The following is a 16113-nucleotide window of genomic DNA, read 5'->3' as shown; positions in this document are numbered from 1 at the left end:
TCCAAGGATGTGTAGGTTAGGGGGATTGGTCATGCTAAATTGCCCCTTAGTGTCCAAGGATGTGTAGATTACGTGGATTGGTCATGCTAAATTGCCCCTCAGTGTCCAAGGATGTGTAGGTTAGGGGGATTGGTCATGCTAAATTGCCCCTCAGTGTCCAAGGATGTGTAGGTTAGGGGGATCGGTCATGCTAAATTGCCCCTTAGTGTCGGGGGGACTAGCTAGGGTAAATACATAGGGTTTTGGGGATAGGGCCTGGGTGGGATTGTGTGATTGGTGCAGACGCTGATGGGCCAAATGGCCTCCTCCTGCACTGTAGGGATGCTATGATGATTCTAATCTAGCTTCCCCTTAAATGCACCTATGTTGTTCACCTTTGGGACTTTGGCAGCCTTTGGGAGCTTGCATCGGTTAGCATTCTTCCTTTGTGAGCGGACAGTGATTACCAGCAGAGCACTGAACGGTTTTACAGCGGATTCCCATCCCTGCTGCTCAGGTACTGAATGCTGGGCCACGCACCACACTGTAGGTCCATTGCAGATCATACATTTCCTTCTTTTAATGGCTATAGCTGTGTATATAAAGTTTTGAGATGCTTGTTGATGTTTTCCAAGGAAATGGAGTTGGGGGTTTCATTACCAACGCGAATAGATGGAGTTCAAGTTTGCACAGTGATGATTATGGGACTGGTTATCCATGACAGCGAGTTCCAATCTTACAGCTTTACAGATCTTACCCAAGAGTTAAAAGTCTTCCGAAGTGGTGTTTAAACTGCGCTTCCTCACGCCAAATGTGTCTGACACAAGGTGATCAAGGCCAGTGTCATAACTCATTCTCAAAGCCCCATCAATGCAGTGACCTGGGGATAATTTAGCCCCACGGTCTCTCTGCCCCCAGGGAAGTCCCTTGTTGACCTTTCCACCATGCATGAGAATAGGAACACAGTAAGAGAGTTTTAACACCAGCACGTTAAAGTCCAACAGGTTTATTTGGTAGCAAATGCCATTAGCTTTCGGAGCGCTGCTCCTTCATCATCTAATGAAGGAGCAGCGCTCCGAAAGCTAATAGCATTTGCTACCAAATAAACCTGTTGGACTTGAACCTGGTGTTGTTAAAACTCTTACTGTGTTTACCCCAGTCCAACGCTGGCATCTCCACATCATGAGAATAGGAACACAGCATATGGGAACAGCGTTGTGTACCACTGTACATCATTAGTGTCCTGTGCGGAGAACACTATTAAATCAGTTTTAACTGCATCTTAAGCAGTAAAGTATCAGTTTATTTCTTGTGCCACAAATGTAAAAGTGTACTTTTAATTATTAAAGGTTAACCAGAAAGTCAACCATTGTGTCATTAATGTTGAAGTTTCTAATCCAGTTCCATTTTTCCCCTCGATATATTTCTAAACTGAGACAGTGGGAACGTTATCTTATTCCTGGACCTTTTAAAACTCCGTCTGAACAGAAAGTGCTGATTGCACTGCTCTGACAATGCATCTAAAGGGTGTGAGGGAATAGGACGGAGCTGCAGAAGCCCCAAATCTCCAACTCGTCAGACCGGTTACAGTGGGTGTGCCCATTGTAATCAGAACAGTGGCAATGCAGTCTCAAAGTTGGTTGAGTGCTCACCGTGCGGTTTGAGGCACTGCTATTCAGCTAACAAAGGTTCAAATCCACCAGGCTTCCAGGGAGCGAGAGAGCAAGTCAACCCTCCAAGACAGAATTAGGGGATCCAGAATCAGTCGACTGTTTATGACCTTCCTGCCTTTATCGGTGCTCCCCCACGTGTACTCTGCTCCCCTCTCAGGTGAGACAAGCCATCCCACCAGCACTGCACATACGGCAGCCGCGCTCCGCTCCCACCTCGCTTGCAGCAAGCGTGGCTCCTCATTACTATTTCACAGAGCATCCGAAAAGTCTCAATCGACCCCAGACCTCCCCCCTCCCCCAACAGATCCTGGTTTGGGAAATACTGCTCTGGAATAGACTGAAGGGTCAACCAATTGGCCTTTCAAATTATGGAGGGATTTAGACATGGAGAAGATATCTCCCAGCCTTTTGGACCATACAACGCAAGATGGTCACTAATAATCCATTAAAGAATCAGGAGAAACTTAGTTGCACAAAGAGTGGTGAGAATGTGGTACACTGCTACAGAAAGTAGTTGAAGGTGAATAAGGGAAGTTGGATACACAAACAAAGCAGTACAGGATCAGGCCCTTCAGCCCACCAAGCCTGAGCCGATCACATTGTCCTATCTCGACCAACTGCCTGTAACCCCCTGTTCCTCTGCCTGTTCATGCGTCTATCCAGATACATCTTAAATGTGGCTAATGTATCTGCCTCAACCACCTCACTTGGCAGTGCATTCCAGGCCCCCACCACCCTCTGTGTAAAAAAAACTTCCCCTGCACATCTCGACTGAACCTTTCCCCCCCTTACCTTGAACTTGTGTCCCCTTGTAATTGTCATTTCTGCCCTGGGGAAAAAGCTTCCAACTGTTCACCCTATCTATGCCCCTCATAATTTTATAAACTTCTATCAGGCAGCCCCTCAGTCTCCGTCTTTCCAGGGAGAACAATCCCAGTTTATTCAACCTCTCCTCATAGCTAAGTACCAGGCAACATCCTGGTAAACTTTTTCTGGACTCCCTCCAAAGCCTCTACGTCCTTCTGGTAGTGTGGCAACCAGAATTGCATATACACTATTCTAAATGTGGCCTAACCAATATTTTATATAACATATTTTGCCAACTTTTATACTCTATGCCCTGGCCGATGAAGGCAAGCGTGCTGTATGCCTTCTTCACCACCTTTTCCACCTGTGCTGCCACTTTTAAGGATCTGTGGACCTGTGCTCCCAGATCTCTCTGTGTGTCTAGGCCCCTGATGGTTCTGCCATTTATTTTATAGCTCCCACCTGAATTGGATCTACCTCCCCAAAATGCATCACCTCGCATTTGTCCAGATTAAATTCCATCTGCCATTTCTCCGCCCTATTTTCCAGCCTATATCCTGCTGTATTCTCTGACAATCTTCATCACTATCCACAACTCCGCCAATCTTAGTATCATCCACAAACTTGCTAATCAGACCAGCTAAATTTTCTTCCAAATCATTTATATATATATATTTACAGACGAAAGAGGGCCAGCCTTGATCCCTGTGGAACACTACTAGTTACAGACCTCCATTCAGGAAAAACACCCTTCCACCCTCGGTCTTCTATGGCCAAGCCAGTTCTGAATCCATCTAGCTAGTTCACTCTTGAGCACACTCAAGGTATCAAGGAATAGAAGGATATATTGAGATGAAGAGGAGTGGGAGGAGGCTTATCTGAGCACAAACACCAGCATGAGCCAGATGGGCCACATGGCCATTCCTGTGGATACATCGCAACACCAACCATTAAGTTTATTTATTAGTGTCATAAGTAGGCTTACATTAACACTGCAATGAAGTTACTGTGAAAATCCCCTAGTCGCCGCCACTCTCCGGTGCCTGTTCAGGTACACTGAGGGAGAATTTAGCACGGCCAGTGCACCTAACCAGCACGTCTTTCGGACTGTGGGAGGAAACCGGAGCACCCGAAGGAAAACCCACGCAGACACGGGGAGAACGTGTAAACTCCGCACAGTGACCCAAGCCGGGAATCGAACCCAGGCCCCTGGCGCTGTGAGGCAGCAGTGCCTGCCACCGTGCCTTAGCACACGGTCCTTTCATTTAGACCATTGTGGAATGAGCCAGAGTGGATGTTCATTGTTAAAAGGCCAAAAGATCACAACTCACACCAAGCTACTCTCCATATTTTATTGAAATTCACAGGGAGGAACACATTCTTACTCGGGTACAGCATAACACGGAATACAGTTCTGCCACTCAGTGCCTGCGATTCCGTCTAAACTAAGAATTCCGCAGGGTTCGTCTAACTGAGGGGGAATGTTCATCTCGCTGTGTAGTGTCCATATGGCCTCCAGTGACTGATACTGTCCCTGGTCAAAGTTAAAGGAGGAATGTAACCAGCTCGTTGCACTTTCAAACTAGATCCTAAGTAGTGTTAAATATGACAAAAACTACAGTTTAAAAAAAAAAGGAACACTTCAGTCAAGTGGCCTGGAGTCTCCCAAAGACATTCACATAACAAAAACTAACAAAATCCTAAATCAAGACGCTGAGGTAATGCAGATACCAAAACTTTGGTATGGGGGGGGGGGGTGGAGGGGATGGCAGTAGTTGTGAGATATGTTTCGCTCTCAAAAAACTGGAAATATTCAATATCTTGGAAGATTCTTTTAATTAAACTTTCACAAAGTTGTTTTTTTTTGTTTAAAACCCTCCAAGGGCCTGGCCTTGTTCGGCCTGAGATGGAATGATTGAGAAAAAGTAAAACTGAACGAAGAGGTAGCTGTTTTAAAAGTTTAAAAAAATATAAACTTCTGAAACCATCGATGCGAATGGCGGCGGCTGGCTTTGTTCTCCAAACCTGGGCTCTTCAATCTTCCCTTTTAGAAAATGTGTTGGTGAAATGGATGACAGTAATAGTCACTGCTACAGAACAATCCACATGCTGCGCCCACTGTCTGCCAGACGCTTCAGCGAGCGACCTAGAGGAAAGCCAACATTTACATCGAGTCACCACGGTGCTGTCCTGTTCAACCTGCTTCTCAGGCGGAGGTTTCAACACAGATCAAGTCTGAGTCACATGCCGGCCAGCAAGACTGAACAGCCAACACTAACAGCATGGTTACAGTTACGGTCTCACAAGCCTCTAACATGGAACCCCACAACACCAGGTTAAAGTCCAACAGGTTTATTTGGAATCGCGAGCTTTCGGGAGCGCTGCTCCTCCATCACCTGGTGTTGTGAGACTTCTTACCGTGCCGACCCCAGTCCAATGCCGGCATCTCCACACCATGGAATCCCCCACACTGCAGAAGGAGGCCATTTGGCCCACATCAACAACAATCCCACCCAGGCCCTATCCCCCTAATCCCACATATTTATCCTTTAACCTATGCATCCCAGTACATAAAGGGGCAATTTAGCATGGCCAATCCACCTAACCAGCATGTCTTTCAAATTGTGGGTGCAAACCGGAGCACCCGGAGGAAACTCACGCAGACACGGGGAGAACGTGCAGACTCCGCACAGGCAGTGACCCAAGCCGGGAATCGAATCCAGGTCCCTGACACTGTGAGGCAGCAGTGCTAACCACTGTGCCAACACGCTTAAGTGCCAGGTGATCGTCCACCCATATTCCCCTCTCGCCCTGTGGCGGCACGGTAGCACAGTGGTTAGCACTGCTGCTTCACAGCTCCAGGGTCCCGGGTTCGATTCCCGGCTCGGGTCACTGTCTGTGTGGAGTTTGCACATTCTCCTCGTGTCTGCGTGGGTTTCCTCCGGGTGCTCCGGTTTCCTCCCACAGTCCAAAGATGTGCGGGTTAGGTTGATTGGCCAGGTTAAAAATTGCCCCTTAGAGTCCTGGGATGTGTAGGTTAGAGGGATTAGCGGGTAAATATGTGGGGCTAGGGCCTGGGTGGGATTGTGGTCGGTGCAGACTCGATGGGCCGAATGGCCTCCTTCTGCACTGTAGGGTTTCTATGATTTCTATGATTGGTCTTTGCCACATCAATGCAGAAACCGGAAAAACGCACGTGGGGCTACTCAAATTCTGCACGTTGCTCGCTCGCTTTATGCCTGACGCTGATGACGAAATGAATCTTGTTCAGGGGGAAGCTGGCTGAGGAATATCGACTGCAGCACAGAGTGACAGGGCTTGGCCCCGCATAGAAGATTTCCCCCACACAGGGCTCCGGGCTTCGTGACACCACCAGGGGCAGTCACAAGTGTAGTCCAGGCATTTTCTCAAAGCAGGAGCAAAGTGAAAGCTGCATACTCGGGGGGTTCCGTTTGAATTGGAGCTCCTTCACTCCGACTGGCAATCCTGCAACTCCTTTCCGGTTCCAGAATCGGAGAGAGAGGGACACCACTGCACGCCACATCGGTTAACACTCCGCAGCCTGTCAAATGATCAATTGAACTGGCCTCGAGACCCTTGGGTCTGTGTGCCTGGGGTGGGTGGGTAACACAGGGAGAAGGCAGGCTGCAAATGGCTTCAGGTTAGATCACACTGTACAATACAATTCGCTGACATGCACGTTACACCCTCAGAATGAAAGCACACCTTTATGCAGGGCTTCATTTGTCATCCTGTTTACATTGCGGAAGGTACTTTCAGGAACCAGCCACCTCATTGCTATATCAACGCAGCTTTTGCGAAACGTACTCCAAACACTGCCACTGTGTGAAAGGATTGGAGAGAGAGAGAGGGAGACACACACACACACACAGAGAAAAAGGAACATTAGCCTCAATTTCGATTCCTTGTGCAAGATGTGAATGGAAAGACGCACGATTTAACTCGCCTTGTTTGTCCCTGTACAGCAGTCAAGTCACCAACTCCCACAGTTGCAAAGATGCCGGTATTTAGGTTCCATGTGCCCTTCAAACAAGTATGATAGGTCCGAGGTCTGAAAAATCAGTAATAAAGTTTAATACCATTTCACAGGCACACAGCTTACCAACACAGGCAGGACTGGTTACAGGAAGATACACACACACACATAATTAAACTAACACACACACACAGCAGCTCCCGTGCTCGGAGTGGGGACATGCTGAGAGATTTGCGGCATAATAGCTAGCCAGAGTTGAAGATTATAAATTTGGATGATGTTTCCCCTTTAAAGTAAAGTTTTTTATTAGTGTAACAAGTAGGCTCACATTAACGCTGCAATGAAGTTACTGTGAAAATCCCCTAGTCGCCACACTCCGGCGCCTGTTCGGGTTACACGGAGGGAGAATTTAGCACGGCCAATGCACCCTAACCCGCACGTCTTTCGGACTGTGGGAGGAAACCGGAGCACCCGGAGGAAACCCACGCAGACACGGGGAGAACGTGCAGACTCTCCACAGACAGTGACCCAAGCCGGGAATCGAACCCGGGTCCCTGTTGCTGTGAGGCAGCAGTGCTAACCACCGTGCCACCAAGAGGATCTAGAATTGGGGGGGGTCACAGTCTCAGGATATGGAGTCAGCAATTTAGGACTGAAATGAGCAGAAACCTGTTCACTCAGAGGGTGAATTCTGGGGAATTCTCTACCACAAAAGACCATGGAGGCCAAGTCACTGAATATATTAAAAATAAATATAGATTTTTAGATTCTAAAGGTGTCAAAGGGAATGGGAGGAGCGCAGGTGTATGGTACTGAGATAGAGAATCGGCCGTGATCACAGGGAATGGCGGAGCAGGCTCGATGGGCTGAATGGCCTTCTCCTGCTCCTATTTTCAATGTTGAGAGACCTGGACCTATCGCAGAGTTCTGGGACTCAGTCGCTGATGGGCCAGTGGAAACAGATTAAACAACAACTTTCGGAGAAGCAGCTGGCTGTGTACTCAAAGGGGAGAGAATTGCAGAGCAATGGAGAAAGAGCAGAGGGTGGAACTCCTTCAAAGGGCCAGCACAGGCTTGATGGGCCAAATGGCATCTTTTCTGTGCTGCAAGATTCTGCTCCATATTCTTTGTAGCCCAGGGAATATTTTTGTGGAACTTTCCTTCAGCTGATGAAGTGGGAGTGGAACAGACTGCGCGGTCTGTGAAAGGAGTTGGCTTAATGGGCCAAATGGTCCATTTTCACTACAGAACCCTTGTATTCCAGTGTCGCCGGGTAGATTAAATAAATCAGCCTCTTCATCCACTCCCGCTCACAGGAAAAGCTGTGATCTTGTGCAGATGGGATTTTCACAACCAGATTAAACGTGCAGCCTCACATCTGTAACCTCCTTCAATCCTGAACTCTGGGCAGTCCTCACATTAGGTTTGTCACCCCACACTATTGGCGGCTGTGCCTTCAGCTGCCTGAGCCCCAGGATCCAGCTCTAAACCACTCCACCTCCTCGGAGAGGCTCCTTTAAAACCTACCCCTCTGACCAAACTTCAGCCTCCGATTCTAAATCACCATTTGGTTTGGCTTTGTTCGCTAAAGCTTCATAGAATCTCTACAGTGCAGAAGGCCATTCGGCCCATCGAGTCTGCACTGACCACAATCCCACCTGGACCCTATCCCCATACATTTACCCTAGCTAGTCCCCCTGACACTCAGGGGCAATTTACCATGGCCAATCCACCTAACCCGCGTATCTTTGGAGTGTGGGAGGAAACCAGAGCACCCGGGGGAAACCCACGCAGACACGAGGAGAACGTGCAGACTCCGCACAGACAGTGACCCAAGCCGGGAATCGAAGCCGGGTCCCTGGCGCTGAGAGACAGCAGTGCTAACCCACTGTGCCACCCTATGATGTGTTTTATTATGTTAAAGGTATTTGGTGAGATTGGGTCGTTGTTACTCTGTTTACACCATAATGATATCCTCAGTTCCTGCAGTCTATAGAATTGTGGCAGGGTTTAGCATCTGTATTGAGTTCCTGTGGTAAACATGTTCAAACTTGAACAATGCTCGCTACAGTTTTAATCTCTCAGTATGTGTTATGTTGAGCAGTTGCAAGCAGCACACGAGTACAATAGTAAGTGAGAAACAGTATTCGTCTCCTCTGCGTGTACACACACAAATATACACAATATTCACGTTTACATTGATCCACAGCCCCAGTTACTCACTCGCGGGAACATGCTCAGCACAGCACTGACAAAGTGTCTCAAGCCCTGGACATGCTAAAAAGGACTCAGAAGAAGAGGGGAATGTTTGTGCTCGAGTCAAAGGGTGATTGGACTGGGAGGCAGCACATTTCCCAATTCCTGCCTCCCGTGCCAGAATTCGTCGCTCAAGAACAGCATAAGCAGCAAGCGAGAAGAGGCTCCAACTCTCCCCGAACACGGCACCCAAGTCCACCCTCAGAAGAAGCTCCTTATTGGCTTTGCGGAGCTCAGCCACCCTGAATCAGACTAGCAGGTTTACATCAATCGACGCCAAACAGATTTTAAATCTTTTAGAAATTAATTTACAGGATAGGAGTGCCGCTAATTAGGCCCATCCCTAATCGCCCTTGAGGTGGTGAGGGCGGTTCAGGGCTTTTCATGCGTCAGTGCAGACTCGATGGGCTGAAGGGCCTCTTGTGCACTGTGGGATTCTGTGATTCTTGTAGGTACACCCACAGTGCTGTTAGGGAGGGGGTTCCAGGATTTTGACCCAGCGACAGTGAAGGAATGGCCGATATATTTCCAATTCAGGACGGTGCGTGGCTTGGAGGGGAACTCGCAGGTGGTGGTGTTCTCATGTGTCTGCTGTCTTTATCCTTCTAGGTGGAAGCGGTCGTGGGTTTGGAAGGTGATGTCTAAGGAGCCTTGGTGAGTTCCTGCACTGCGTCATGTAGATAGTACACACTGCTGCGACTGAGCGTCGGTGGTGGAGGGAGTGGATGTTTGTGGATGGGGTGCCAATCAAATGGGCTGCTTTGTCTAGGGTGGTGTCAAGCTTCTTGAGTGTTGTTGGAGCTGCACCCATCCAGGCAAGTGGGGAGTATTCCATCACACTCCTGACTTGAGACAGCCAATGAACTGGAACAGCCGACAGAGAGATCCGCAGTGCATCCGAAGAGGAAAGAGTCGAATTGGACTCCTCCGGAAGGCCGCTGCCCTCGACTTGACATGTATGCCCAAGCCGTCAGGAGGTGCGTCAACACCAAATTCATCAGCCGCACTCACAAGACAGCCCCGAACATCACCCAAGCACAACGTAACGCCATCCACGCTCTCAAGACCAACCGCAACATTGTCATCAAACCAGCAGACAAAGGAGGGGCCATCGTCATACTGAACAGAACGGATTACTGCAAAGAAGTGTACCGACAACTCAACAACGAGGAACACTACAGACAGTTACCTGCAGATCCGACCAAAGAACACACCCGTCAACTCAACACTCTGATCAAGACCTTTGATCCGGACCTTCAGAACACCCTCCGTGCTCTCATCCCACGTACTCCCCGCGTTGGAGGTCTCTACTGCCTCCCGAAGATACACAAGGCAAACACACCCGGCCGTCCCATCGTATCGGGCAATGGGACCCTGTGCGAGAACCTCTCCGGCTATGTCGAGGGCATCCTGAAACCCATTGTACAAAGAACCCCCAGCTTTTGTCGCGACACGACGGACTTCCTACAGAAACTCGGCACACATGGAGCAGTTGAACCAGGAGCGCTCCTCGTCACAATGGATGTCTCAGCACTCTACACCAGCATCCCCCATGACGATGGCATTGCTGCAACGGCCTCAGTGCTCAGCGCCAACAACTGCCAGTTTCCAGATGCAATTTTACATCTCATCCGCTTCATCCTGGACCACAATATCTTCACCTTCAACAACCAGTTCTTCATCCAGACACACGGAACAGCCATGGGGACCAAATTTGCACCTCAATATGCCAACATCTTCATGCACAGGTTCGAACAAGACTTCTTCACCGCACGGGACCTTCAACCGGTGCTATACACTAGATACATCGATGACATTTTCTTCCTTTGGACTCATGGTGAACAATCACTGAAACAACTCTATGATGACATCAACAAGTTCCATCCCACCATCAGGCTCACCATAGTCTACTCTCCGGAATCGGTTGCATTCTTGGACACGCGCATCTCCATTAAGGACGGTCACCTCAGCACCTCACTGTACCGCAAGCCCACGGATAACCTCACGATGCTCCACTTCTCCAGCTTCCACCCTAAACACGTTAAAGAAGCCATCCCCTACGGACAAGCCCTCCGTATACACAGGATCTGCTCGGATGAGGAGGATCGCAACAGACACCTCCAGACGCTGAAAGATGCCCTCATAAGAACAGGATATGGCGCTAGACTCATTGATCAACAGTTCCAACGCGCCACAGCGAAAAACCGCACCGACCTCCTCAGAAGACAAACACGGGACACAGTGGACAGAGTACCCTTCGTTGTCCAGTACTTCCCCGGAGCGGAGAAGCTACGGCATCTCCTCCGGAGCCTTCAACATGTCATTGATGAAGACGAACATCTCGCCAAGGCCATCCCCACACCCCCACTTCTTGCCTTCAAACAACCGCACAACCTCAAACAGACCATTGTCCGCAGCAAACTACCCAGCCTTCAGGAGAACAGTGACCAAGACACCACACAACCCTGCCACAGCAACCTCTGCAAGACGTGCCGGATCATCGACACAGATGCCATCATCTCACGTGAGAACACCATCCACCAGGTACACGGTACATACTCTTGCAACTCGGCCAACGTTGTCTACCTGATACGCTGCAAGAAAGGATGTCCCGAGGCATGGTACATTGGGGAAACTATGCAGACGCTGCGACAACGGATGAATGAACACCGCTCGACAATCACCAGGCAAGACTGTTCTCTTCCTGTTGGGGAGCACTTCAGCGGTCACGGGCATTCGGCCTCTGATATTCGGGTAAGCGTTCTCCAAGGCGGCCTTCGCGACACACGACAGCGCAGAGTCGCGGAGCAGAAACTGATAGCCAGGTTCCGCACACACAAGGACGGCCTCAACCGGGATATTGGGTTTATGTCACACTATTTCACATAAATATTTCTGCTTTTTTCCTCCTGAGTCTTTATCATGCGATCCTAGAATCAGAATTTATGTCACACTATTTGTAACTCCCACAGTTGCGTGGACCTGCAGAGTTTCACTGGCTGTCTTGTCTGGAGACAATACACATCTTTTTAGCCTGTCTTGATGCTCTCTCCACTCCCATTGTTTTGTTTCTTAAAGACTGGATTAGTTGTAAGTATTCGCATTCCAACCATTATTCATGTAAATTGAGTCTGTGTCTTATAAGTTCTGTTTGTGAACAGAATTCCCACTCACCTGAAGAAGGGGCTCAGAGCCTCGAAAGCTTGTGTGGCTTTTGCTACCAAATAAACCTGTTGGACTTTAACCTGGTGTTGTTAAACTTCTTATTGTAGATGGTGGACAGGCTTTGGGGAGTCAGGAGGTGAGTTACTCGCTGCAGTATCCCTAGCCTCTGACCCGCTCTTGTAGTCAGTGTTTATATGGCTAGTCCAGTTCGGGGGGGTGGGTTAGCGATAGTAATGCCATTGAATGTCACGGGGCAATGGTTAGATTCTTTCTTGCTGCACATGTGTAGGCAAGAGCTTCTATCAACTGGGCTCAGAAACTCATTTCACATTGTATCTTGAGAAGCAACAGGAGTAAGAAAACTTACATCTCATCATTTATAAAGAACAATATTATTAGAGCCTACCAACACCACAAAAACATTTATGTGAATTTTTCAAAGGAACGCGGTTTCTAAACTTGGGGAGTGTGGGATTCAATTCCTGGCATCACAGAAAACACGATTCCATTTCCGCAGCACAATGCAGCAACCTACCATTCCTCCGCAGTATACACGATCCACTTGATTCCATTAGTTATGCTTACAACAAATCTCAAAAATCAAACAAGTGTGTGCTTGATCTAGATCTTGGAGCTGAAAGGTCAGTGCGCCAACCTACTCGTGAAGTCCCTGAACGGAACAAATGTCAGAATTGCCAGGGCAGTGAAATGTGTCACTCAGATCCACCCAGTCTACACCGTCTCACAACAGGACCACACACACACTGCAGGGGATTTCCCCCTTACCTTATTTGTCCTTCCTCATCTGAAGGGTACGCCAAGAGCAGCAGGCCTATGTTAATGATGACATGATTGGTTATCGGGCACACCTTGAAACAGAAAGAGATGACCATCGTACTGGTGTTAATGACAGTTCCAAAAGCAAGCCAGCAGAAATGAACGGCACTGAAAGGACAAAACTATAATCAGTGGTCAGGCTTTTGAACAGAAGGCGTCGGAGGAACAACCGGCTACAGAGAAGATGGATTGAAGAGCAAGTTAAAAGGGTGTGATGGGAGGGTTGAAACGTGGCGAGAAGCCGGCCGGTGTCAGGCTTCCATCTCCTGTCCCACTCCCAAAAACGCTCAGGCCCTTTTATCGAGCGCCCGGATATAAATCAGCAGGAACCAGCCACTCACCTCCCAAATCATGGGGAAAGACTGGAATCTCCCGTCATTCTTGGTCACACTCTGACTACCCTGTGTGGACAGGTTCAGAGTGGAACTGGCAATGATCTGATTCCTCAGCCTGTCACAAACGGGGCGCAGGGAAGAAACCGCTGTTTAAAACAAGGAAAAAAACCTGGGACCCGCTGAAAAACTTGCCTCTGTTAATTTCCAACATCTAGCTGTTAACTAAACGTGGCTCACCACCAGCGACGCTGCAAACCGACCCAAAATCCTCTCCAGCTCAAATTTATCCAACTTCAGTTTCGTCAGAATTGATTTCCCGTCTGGAGACGAGTTCATTTTACTGAATAATCTTACCCAGAATCTAGTTTCCTCTTCACGTGGGTTAATCAAAGTGAGACAGATGGAATGTCCGCATGATTGGGTCAATTGCGATGCAGTGACTGTGAAGCCAAGTCCTGTCACTCACCTCACACCAGGCTGTCCCCAAAGCACCTCGATTTTCAGCCCAAGTCCACTCACCTCGAGGATGACAATATCGTAGTCGCTGAAGGAACAGTATCGCTGCGACCAGGATGCATCATTCCTTATAACCTCATTAATGACGTACTCGAAATCGAGTGTCAGCTGCTCCACAGTCAGGTACTTGCCCTGAAAATTCACAAGAAGGAGGAGATGGGTCGCAGGGAGAGAGAGAGCAGCAACAAGGTAGTTATGTAGCGCACATCCCGTTAGGACTTCCTCCTCATGGAAATCAGATGCAGTGAAAATATTTCATCCTCTCAGTAGAGCAGCCTTGGTTTTTGTCCTTGATCAAGGACATTAGGTACCAGAGTGCGTACATCATTTTGGGGAGGCGACGGCCTAGTGGTATTATCGCTGGACTATTAATCCAGAAACTCAGCGAATGTTCTGGGGGACCCGGGTTCGAATCCCGCCGCGGCAGATGGTGGAATTTGAATTCAATAAAAATAAATCTGGAATTAAGAATCTACTGATGACCCTGAAACCATTGTCGGAAAAACCCATCTGGTTCACTAATGTCCCTTTAGGGAAGGAAATCTGCCGTCCTTACCCGGTCTGGCCTACATGTGACTCCAGAGCCATAGCAATGTGGTTGACTCTCAACTGCCCTCCAAGGGCAACTGGGGATGGGCTACAAATGCTGGCCCAGCCAGCGACGCCCATGTCCCACAAGTGAATAAAAAAAGCATGAGACACTGTGTCAGCTGTAGCTTAATGGGTAGCCCTCTTGCCCGAGTCGGAAATGTGGCTTCATATCCTCTCCAGAGACTTCAGTCAAAAATGCACGGTTACTTAGCATCGGTAATTACTGTAAACAAGATACACATCATCAGAATGAAGGGATTTCTCCAATTAATATTTGTGTCAGAGTTCCAGTGTAATATTGCCCAGTCACACTGAGTATTTACCAGTTTTTAATCTCAAACTCAACTCATCCCAGTCTGCCCTCAGCTAATTAACCGAGAGAGGAAAAATAACGCAGAGCCCTGACACTCTCAGACAGAGTAAGAAGTCTCACAACACCAGGTTAAGGTCCAACAGGCTTTAACCTGGTGTTGTGAGACTTCTGACTGTGCCCACCCCAGTCCAACGCCGGCATCTCCACATCATGGCTCTCAGACAGAAACAGTCAGGAACCAGGGAATCGAGTTTTGGTCTCCGGCTTCACAATGAAGGATTGTTGCAAGTTAGAGTGTGGTTACTTTACAGATTTACAAAAGAAATGCATCAAGACTGAAGCACTCAGTGTTTTGTAATACCGTAATTATTCCCACCAGCACCACTAATAATCTACAAGTACCAGTACTCCATAGAATCCCTACAGTGCAGGAGGAGGCCATTTGGCCCATCGAGTCTGCACCGACTCTCTGAGAGCATCTTACCCAGGTCCACCCCCGCCCCCCCACCCTATTCCTGTAACCCCATGAATTTACTCTGCTAATCCCCCCTAATCTACACATTTTTGGACATAAGGGGCAATTGAGATTAAAGCAAAATGCTGGAATCTAAAACAAAAACAGAAAATGCTGGAAAATCTCAGCAGGTCTGACAGCATCTGTGGAGAGAGAATAGAGCCAACATTTCGAGTCTGGGTGACCCTTCAACAGACCCTTTGCCTGAGGCAGTTTAGCACGGCCAATCCACCTAACTTGCACATCTTTGGACTGTGGGAGGGAACCGGATCACCCGGAGGAAACCCACGCAGACATGGGGAGAACGTGCAAACTCCGCACAGACAGTGACCCAAGCCGGGAATCGAATCTGGGCCCCCTAGCGCTGTGAGGCAGCTAACCACTGTGCCACCTTTATTTCAATGTGGACAATGCAAAAGACACTCTTTGAACAAATTAGCAAGAATTAAATCTCGAAACTTTCACAGCTGAGCTGTTCTCACATTTCAATACTGTACATGGCACGCTGGACAGTATAACCATTGAATCCAGTGACAGGTACGGTACCATGATAACAGGTCTGTCCCCATCTCAGTCGGAAAGGGTCATGCTGCAAGTTGATTAGGTTACCTGATACAAAGCACTTTCTTTAACAGGTTTCAGATTCCTTCCCCTCAGGTCAGTGACTACAAAATGCAGTGAAATCTTATCATCGTATCCTGCGGGGAAACAAGATCTGCTTTAGTCTCCCATCACCAAGTTCCTTTAGTATGATCAAACCGATCACCAAAAATTACAAGATTAAACAAACCCTTCAAGGTCCACAATCCCCAAAATTAAGACAGCATTTTTCCTACACAAAAGGATCAACACTTTCCGTAATTTAATCCGTCAATTTAACGCTGCACATATCATTAATGAGGCAATAAGATGACGGGCAAAGACCCAACATAACATCTTTGGACTGTGGGAGGAAACCGGAGCACCCAGAGATAACCCATGCAGACACGGGGACAACGTGCAAAGTCCACACAGACAGTGGCCCAAGCCGGGAATCGAACCTGGGTCCCTGGCGCTGTGAGGCAGCAGTGCTAACCACTGTGTCACCGTGCCGCTTGAGACAACAGTAATCTGTAGTCAAGTTTACATGG

General features: G+C 48.4%; 1 protein-coding gene across 1 annotated transcript; it reads right to left on the bottom strand.

Annotated features, from left to right (window-relative positions):
* Positions 1-3796: 3796 nt before the first annotated feature.
* On the bottom strand, positions 3797-15681 carry LOC144490595 (DDB1- and CUL4-associated factor 15-like; the record flags this gene model as incomplete). Its single annotated transcript, XM_078208308.1, has 6 exons — positions 3797-4605; positions 6186-6301; positions 6427-6531; positions 12664-12746; positions 13569-13697; positions 15593-15681. Coding segments are annotated over 6 exons (578 nt in total), but the record flags the coding sequence as incomplete, so codon positions are not given.
* Positions 15682-16113: the final 432 nt, after the last annotated feature.

Source organism: Mustelus asterias, unplaced genomic scaffold, assembly GCF_964213995.1.
Source record: "Mustelus asterias unplaced genomic scaffold, sMusAst1.hap1.1 HAP1_SCAFFOLD_3477, whole genome shotgun sequence".
Taxonomy (NCBI): Eukaryota; Metazoa; Chordata; class Chondrichthyes; order Carcharhiniformes; family Triakidae; genus Mustelus; species Mustelus asterias.
The sequence above is the reverse complement of the archived record's forward strand: the minus strand, read 5'-3'. Positions and strand labels throughout refer to the sequence as shown.